Here is an 8,411-nt window from a genome sequence, read left to right on the forward strand (position 1 = left end):
TTCTTGGGTCTCAGGACTTTTAATGTGAAAACCAGGATGAGCTGGTCACCCTATTAATGATTTGGTGATGGATTTGAGGGTTGGAGGAAAGACTTGCCCACCTCTGGGTTCCACAGCCAGGGTCACTAACAACACTCTCTACCAGAAACCTGAGGGGGTGTTTCTATCTGGGTGGCATGGGGTGTTAGGCCCCGACAGACAGGGCTTGTCACTTTGCAAGAAACTCAGTTTGACCAACTCATGCCACAGTGAGCTGGACCTTGGGGATGTAATGAAAACTTGTAAATGATGGATTAGTACATCAGAATGTCAATTTAAACTGTTTCTGTTCATTTCTTAGGGTAGCCCCTTCCCTGCTTAAGACACCCGAGAGGGAATGAAAAGTGAGCCAGTCGCAGTTGGCATTACTGGAGGGGGTATTGTATATTGAATTTTAATCAACTTTCCACTGCAGAGTGCCTGCCCGGGTCTTGGGAGATCTAGAATGCTTGTGGCTGGTGGATACCATGGGTACAGCTTCCTGGACTGATCCCCAGCTCTGTCCAGTGTCTGTACTTATCCTCATCACCCCTTCACCTCATCTCAGTCCCCTTTCCAAAGTTACAATCCCTGAGTTTCAGATTCGTTTACACCACTCTGTTTCGGATCATGTGCTTCCTGCTACTAGGTCTCTGTCTCATGCATGTTCGAGGGCCCCTAGGGTCACATCACATGGAATGTTCTGTGAACGTTACCTTTAATTGGCTCATTTTCTTTTCTTTGTTTAGTCAAAAAGAGGCCCCATTCCAGGCTTGAGCATTTTGCTTTCTCTCCAGTGTTCCCATCAGCCGAGTCTCTCGCTGGGACTGTTGCTTTTGCAGTTTGCAGTCTCTCAGACACCACAGGGATTTTTCACCACCAGCACCACCTGCTGCCCTGATTCCCAGAGGCCTCTCTCCCTTTCCACCTGGCCTCCTCACTGCCCTCTAGTTGACACACGTTGGGGTTTGCTGCTAGCCAAGAACAGGGAGGGGCTGCGCTGGTGTGGGGTGATGGGCCATCTGGAAATAGCCTTGGGGGAGGGGCCTGGCTCTGAAGCTGGCATTGAGGTATTAGACTGTGCTTATAATGCCTGGCACTCAGCAGTCAGAAAACATCTTTGCAGGAGGCATCTTTGCAGATCCAATTAGTTCTCCCTCCCCGGGAGGCCCACTTGCGTAGGGCGTTCACTGCTCTGGGTTGGAGGCCATAGTATTAACCACACAAAACTTTTACTCTGGACTAGCTGGGTGTTTCCTCTGCCCGGGCTCCTGCAAAGGAGGGCCCTGGGATCTTTGTGGCCTGGAGGTGGGCCAGCTGGCCACTCACATATAGCAGCCTCACCACAGCTGCCACCTTATGATCCCCACTCATGCAGATGCCTCCGAGTGGTGAAATGCTGGTCACCAGGGGCAGGAGCTGTAAAGGGAGAGGAGCAAGGCCAGGTATAGAGTGGTGCAGGGGTCAGAGGCGGAGCCAAGAAGGGACCAGGTGCAGGCTGGTTTTCCCTGAAGTCAATCTTCCTGCTTGACTGGGAGGATCTCCCTGAGTCAACCTTGGCAATCCGTAGCGATAGGCTCGTGCTTTGACTGTTGTAGTGACAGGCTTGTGGCCTCTCTGCCCAGGGCATGGCTTCTGACTGCCTGTTCTCTGCCCAGTAACCTGGCAAGGGTTCCCTTTGTTCATAGGGGTCTGGCCTGTATGCTGTTCTATGTTTACAGAGCTTTATTAAAGACAATAGGTTCGTGAAAGGAAAAGTGTGTCCCAGGCCAATAGTAAGGGGAAAATGTTTTTAACTTGCCCAGAGTTCCTGGGTGCTCTTCAGCCTCCATAGGGAGCTGCAGACACCTTTCAAGGCTGTGTGCTGAGCTCTGCCAGCCCCAGTCCCTCATCTGCTGGGCCTGATCCTCCAGCTTTGACCGCAGACAGAGTGGGGTGGTGAGGGTAAGAAGGCAGACACAGGTCCCCAGCTACTCTGACCTGGCTAATGGGGACACTTTGTAGGTGTACCTGTAGTCCCCTGAGGCTGACACCTCCTCCCCTGGATTGCATCTGCCCTATCTGCACAGGTGTTCAAAGTCCCCATATCCTCCGACCACCGTGGGCCCATCCAATGGCTCTAAAAAAACTTCAGAAATGGGATGATTCTACACCAGCCCTGTAAGTTATCACAAAAAGCAGGTTGATGTACAATGTTTAGTAACACTGAGGCCAGTCAGGCAAACCAGGGTTTGACTCCAACTCTGCCATCTACTAGCTGGGTAACTTGGTAAATCAACTCTTGGCCTGTTTCCTCATTTATAAAATGGGATTAATAATAATATCTACCACTTCAGAGGATTGTCGTGAGGATTAAACAAAATGGTTAGTACTTAACCCAGGGCTGCACATGTTACTGCTACGACAATCCTTACCTTTGGGGTGCATAAGGGCCTAAAAGGGGCCCGACAATCCACCACAGTCTAGGGACAACCTGCTTTTCTCTTTTGATCCTGAAGATCTATTTACTTATTAAGATCTATTTATTTATAAGAGAGAGAGAGAAACATTGATGTGAGAGAAATATAGATCACTGCCTCCTGTATGTGCCCCAACTATTCCTGGGTATGTGCCTGGAACGGGAATCTAACCCACAATCCTGGTGTATAGGACGACACTGCAACTGAGCCACCCAACCGGGGTGGATCTGGAAGCTTTCGATAACTGTGTATTTACTACGTTCCTGCAATCTTCCACCAGAAGTGGAAGGCACTGGCCCTTTAAATAACCAGACCACCTGAGAACAGAATCATAGCACCTAAGCTATGGGCCCATTTTTGGCCCTGCTTTGTCTAGGCTTCAGGTTTGGTTTCCTGACTTAATTGTGCTAGACTCCAGCTGCCTGGCCAGTGACTCTCCTGGCCTGGCTCGCAGGCACTGCCCCACTTCTAGATTAAAGCCACTGGGCGGACTCAATAGAGTCTGGTGGTGGGGGCGGCAGCTGTAGGCCTGCTGCCCTGACAATCAACAAGACACTCAGATGTGGGAATGTGAAACTGGTGAAACAGTCACCGGATACAGGGAGGGGTGGGAAGGAACTGGGAGCCAGGGTGTCACATAGAGAGCACAGTAGTCTCTGTAGGCCTTTTTACCCTGGAAACAAATTTCTCAAGTGGGCCAACCCCATCCCTGTTCTCCAAAACTAGGCAGGAGAAGGAAAAACTAGGGGACGCTCTTTGCTCAGAGCTGAAGATACTAGAAACAGGGAAAGACCCTGTCAGTGATGGTGAGAGAATAGGCATTCCTCTTCCCCAGTTTTCCAAGCCTTCAAAGAGACCAGTGATTTGATTTCTATCCAGTGCTTTATTAAACATAGTCTCATCAGAGGAGAAAGAAATGTGTCCCCACACCAACAGAGAGTATACGTATGTGTGTTTATGAGAAAGAAATTTGTGAGGTCCCTGATCTGTGCTCTGAGGGGTGGTCAGTCAGGCGGAGCCTGGGCCAACCAATAAGGCAGATGAGGGTCTCTGTTCTGGGGGACTCACTGCTCCTGGGTGCCCCAGGAGATGTAGTCTGGCCGCGTGGCTGCATGGTACTCATCGATGAGCTGCTGCACAATCTCCCGGGATGTGTCCAGCTCGTCGAAGTTCTCCTTGAAGATGTCCTCCTTTCGGAACTGCTCCAGGAAGGCCTCCCGCTTCCGCAGCTTGTCGTACTGGCGACAGGTCCTCTCAAAGAGCTTGAGGTGTGCAGAAGGCAGGAGTCAAAAAGAACTTTGAGAAACAATATGGCCCAGACAGCCAGGGAACCAAGGCTGGGCTATCTTCACAGTAAAAGAGCCAGAAGCAGAGCAGCAGGGATGCAGAGAGGTGAGCACAACCAGGAAAATTATTATGAGAAAATAGGTGCAAGCTGTGAAACTCACCGAGGAGATGCTGGTGTGGTTGGCCATCATGAGCCCACTGACCCGGTGGGCAGAGGGCAGGTAGGGAGACTTCCTGGACAGAGCCACTTGGATGCTGGCTGGGCCCCAGGGGATAAAGTTGGCCAGCTTCCGTTCCCGGATCCTCTGCAGGCTCTTGTGGACCTGGGGTGGGCACAGGGGTGGTGGTGGTCGCCTCTCCTCTACCCCTGCAGGTTCCAGGGTGGAACGAAGGGGCCTCACCTACCTGAGTGGGATCCACCTCCCCCTGGATGATGTTGAGGATGGCGATGTAGCAGTGGTTGGTCTGCCGGTCCCGGCCGGTGGACACCATCACGTTCTTGGGCTGCAGCAGCCGCCTCATCACATCCAAGACCGTGGTCTTCCTCACACTGGCCACCTGAGGGGACAGTGGGCCACAGGGACCAGGCCAGCACTCAGGGCACAGTCCACAGATGCACGGACAGAGAAGAGTAGGCAACACATGTCCCCCACCAGACTCGGGGCAGTATGGCCTCTTGGGGAGTGTCTTTAGATTCAGGCCTATACTGAGCCTCTGCTGTGGGATCAGGAATCTTAGGCATCCTCAGCTCAGCAAACTCATGCCCCTGTGCAAGAGCATAAGTAGATCCCATACAGCCCAGACCCTGCAGGGAGCCAAAGGCAAGGGAGAGAGCAGAGCAAGTCAGCAAGGAAGTCTTATAGTCTGTGCCAGTCCCTGAGCACAGAGCCTCCTGGGGCAGCAGGGAAAAGAGGAAGGCTAGGTTAGAGGTTTCTGGGCCCAGGGCCAGTTGGGCCTGAGACACTGAGGGCTGTTCTTACCGACTGGTCCGTGGTGAGGGGGGTGTAACCAGTCATGAGGAAATGGAGCCGTGGTGTGGGAATGAGTGAGGCGATGAGGCCGATGAGGTCGTTGTTCATGTAGCCAGGGTAGCGCAGGGTGGTGGTGCTGGCTGACATGATGGTGGACACCTGGGGACAGGGATGCCATGTCATGGGTCTTGGCCTGGTTGGGGGGTGCTCCCTTCCCCAGACAAGTGTTCCAGTAGGAATGGGTTCCAGTCCAAAGGAATCCAGAAGTAGCGGCTCACCAGCTGGTTGATCTGGGAGAAGGATGGGTTCTGGATGTGCAGGCGGTCTGTGGCGATCCGGTTCAGGGCAGTGTTGTCTAGCACCACCTGGGGGGACAGAAGAGGGTGGCAAGAATTGGGGGATTAGAAAGAACAGGAGCTCTGTTTGAGCCTGGTCTCTGAAGCTTAATTTCTCTTGAGCCTCAAAGCCAGAAAGACTCATTGAAAAGGGACTTGCACAGGACTAGAGTCCAGGAGGCCTTAAAACGGAATTTTTAAATGCATGAAAACGATGACACAGACAGGGGGGTTGGGAGTAGGGAAAGGCAGAATCCAGGACTCACCACACAGTCTGCGTTCTGGGTCAGCCTCTTGAGTGTGAGCAGTGAGTTGTAGGGCTGGACCACCACGTCGCTCATCTCGTCCTGGTTGGGAAACACTGAGTATGTCTGCACCAGCTTCTTGGGGTACCTGGTGGGGGTTGGGAGAAGAGGGTCAGGCCAACAGACTGAAGGGGGTTGGGAGAAGAGGGTCAGGCCAACAGACTGAAGGCTGGGTAAACACGGGACTTCCAACAACTGTCTGGAAGAAGCTAAATCTGGAAGGGGAAAATAGTAGGGGCTACAGAACCAGTAGAGAAGGGAGACTTGACTTTGGAAGTCTGTAACTTTCCCAAATGGCAGAGAGACATATTAGGACCTAGGGTTCCAACTCCAAACTGTCCAAACTTCCTAAACCCTCATCTCTTCATCGAAGGTCTGAATTCTAGGCTCTGGTTCCAAGCCCTGGGAGTGGATCAGTTCTCAGTCATTGTACCTTAGCTTTCCTCACTACAGGAGGAACTAGAAGGTCCCTTTTCTGCTCCAGTGAATAGGAAGGTATATTTGAAGGGACTCCCAGTTATTTGGAAAACCAAGTCCTCCCAGCCCCTCAAAACACAGACGTACCTGTCATTCAGCCGTTCTAAGAGGTAGGAGCCCAGGCCAGAGCCTGTCCCCCCAGCGATGGAGTGACACAGCACAAAGCCCTGCACGGGAGAGGGGTAGTCAGTGTCCAGGATTCTGGCAGAATTTCAAACTGAACCCATCCCACAATTTCCGACTCCTATTTTTCTGAGCCCTCTCCTTCCACTTCCCTCCCCCCACACACAGAGCTTAGGAGACTGCCTTATCTCCCGGGAGGTCTGGTGGCTTCTGTCCAGTGCAAAGGGCCTTGTACCTAGCAGGTGGCTTCGAACGGGTGTTACTAAGCTTTCCCTATGTCACTTCCCACCAGCATTCCCGAGACACTTACCTCTAGACTGTCACTGCCATCTGCTTCCCGGTCTATGATGTCAAAAATGTCCTCGTGGATTTTCTCTCCCTGTATAGACATGGGGAGGGTCAGAGTGGCAGGACCATGAGACAAAGACTCTGACATCAGAATTGCCTCCCTTAATTCTCCTTATAGCACCTAAACATCCTGTTTTGGAGCACAGTGGCCTGCTTTTTTATTTGCACAGAGAGGTTAGGAGCAGGCACTCTACATCCAGACTACCTAGGTTCATATATTAGCTCTAGTTCTATTTAGTCAAGTGACTTTGGGCAGGTTACCTGATCTTCCTATACCCATGTCATCTGTATAATGAAGGTAATAATACAGGTCCAGCCCTAGCCGGCTTGGCTCAGTGGATAGAGCGTCAGCCTGTGGACTGAAGGGTCCCAGGTTCGATTCCGGCCAAGGGCACATGCCTGGGTTGCGGGCTTGATCCCCAGTAGCGGGGTGTGCAAGAGGCAGCCGATCAATGATTCCCTCTCATCATTGATGTTTCTATCTCTCTCTCCTCCCTTCCTCTCTGAAATCAATAAAGAAATATATTTTAAAAAATAATACAGGTCCATAAAGCCTTATCTAGAATCTTGGGGGCTTATGTTTTGGAATTCAAATGCTTCAGATTCTAGAAAGGTAATATGGTACACATAATGTATGTTCAGTAAAATGCCAGTGGGGGTCTGGGGTGCGCTAGTCAAATACATTAACATTTCTGCAAAGAAAGGTATGAGTAATGACAATAAATTGGATACTCTCCATTGAGTTTTGCTGCTAAATGAATTATAAATCATCTTTTGCTTTCAGAGGTTTTTGGGATTCTGGGAAGGCAGATAAGGGTCTGTGGTTGTTGGGAGGTTTAAATACTACATGTAAAGCACTTACTATGGCCTGGTACACAGCACTAATGTAGTCTGTTAATATTACATAGTTGACTTAGAGAAAAAAATTCCCCTCAGTCATGTCTCTCGCTCTCTCCTTTTCCCACTGTCCTATTTCATCTCTCAGGGAAGTCACAAGGCCTGTCCCCTCACAGGAAGGGTGTTTCGGGTCCTGCCAGGGACCAGCAAATGACCTGGGAGAATCCACTGGCCCAGTTGTTGCCAGCTCCTCCTCCATGCTCTGACAGGTAGATGTTCTCTGGGTTGTAGAGCTTGGCGTAGGGGGAGTTGAGGATGGAGTGGATCACCCGGGGCTCCAGGTCCAGCAGCACAGCCCTGGGGATGTAGTGCTCATCGTCTGCCTGTCAAAGGGAGTCCAGGACGGAACCCACTCAGCAAGGGCCTGCCCAGTCCTCCGTCCTCCCAACTCTGGCTCCAACCTGCCCTCCCTCCTTAAGCCAGACACCCTGGCCCCTGTGCCCAGAGGATTTCTCAGTACCAAGCCTCTGCCCTGCCCTTCAGGACCCCTGGGCAACTGCAGGCTCTGGGCAAGTAGTTGGGAAGCACCTGGTAGAAAAAGACGTCCTTGCGGTCTGTGCCCTCGGTGGCGAATTCCTCCACGATGCCCTCGGGGCTGATCCCATGCTCTGCGCACAGTTGTTTCCAGAACTCGAACCCAACTGGAGGGAGGGTGGACGGGGGAGAAAGAGGATATCTGGGTCTGGGCAGGTTCCAGCTAGGAGCTGGGGGACTGAGCACCTGGGTCCAGAGATAGGAAGTCAAACTTCAGGAGTCTCTCATGAGAGAGGAAAGGGCTGTATGCCAGAAACTGGGCAGGGGAAGGCCCCTTGGGGCTGGGTAACTGGACCCTGGGTGAGGCGTGTCCGCCCTTACAATTCTGGGAAGGGCAGATGGGAGTCTAGGATTCCACACTGAAATCCCACTTAATCTAGGGAGCCTGGCTAGTGGAGGGGCCGGAGGTTCGCTCACTCTGATTGCCGCACTGGCCCAACTGTAGGGTGATGATTTCCCTCGGCATCTCTCTCTTCCAGCACCGGCGCTGCAGCCGCTCCCGCTAGCAAAGCGGCCGCTCGCCAGCCCGCTCACTGCACGACGCAGGCGCCAAACAACCCGCTCCGCCCACAAACTTTCTCCGCTCCAATGAGAAATGAGAGTTCTGGCGATGGCACTTCCTTATTCATTTGGCTTCAGTCATGCTAACTGCGCGTG

General features: G+C 52.2%; 1 protein-coding gene across 1 annotated transcript; it reads right to left on the bottom strand.

Annotated features, from left to right (window-relative positions):
• Positions 1–3,342: 3,342 nt before the first annotated feature.
• On the bottom strand, positions 3,343–8,323 carry LOC308253953 (tubulin gamma-1 chain). Its single transcript, XM_080679742.1, has 11 exons — positions 8,172–8,323; positions 7,749–7,861; positions 7,376–7,543; positions 6,286–6,354; positions 5,940–6,019; positions 5,337–5,463; positions 5,014–5,100; positions 4,745–4,894; positions 4,170–4,322; positions 3,926–4,087; positions 3,343–3,739 (listed from the first exon to the last, which is right to left on the bottom strand). The coding sequence occupies exons 1-11, from the start codon at positions 8,218–8,220 to the stop codon at positions 3,542–3,544; spliced, it is 1,356 nt and encodes a 451-aa protein (XP_080535868.1). The 5' UTR covers positions 8,221–8,323; the 3' UTR covers positions 3,343–3,541.
• Positions 8,324–8,411: the final 88 nt, after the last annotated feature.

The sequence above is a fragment of the Plecotus auritus genome (genome assembly GCF_963455305.1).
Source record: "Plecotus auritus genome assembly, chromosome: 7".
Lineage (NCBI taxonomy): Eukaryota > Metazoa > Chordata > Mammalia > Chiroptera > Vespertilionidae > Plecotus > Plecotus auritus.

Excerpts from the sequence above, each read along its gene's own strand:
- LOC308253953 (XM_080679742.1), bottom strand. The coding sequence starts at position 8,220 with ATGCCGAGGGAAATCATCACCCTACAGTTGGGCCAGTGCGGCAATCAG. Across the intron at positions 4,895-5,013 it reads TCTCCCAGATCAACCAGCTG|GTGTCCACCATCATGTCAGC; the intron begins GTGAGCCGCTAC and ends CCCTGTCCCCAG. Across the intron at positions 4,088-4,169 it reads GGGAGGTGGATCCCACTCAG|GTCCACAAGAGCCTGCAGAG; the intron begins GTAGGTGAGGCC and ends TGCCCACCCCAG.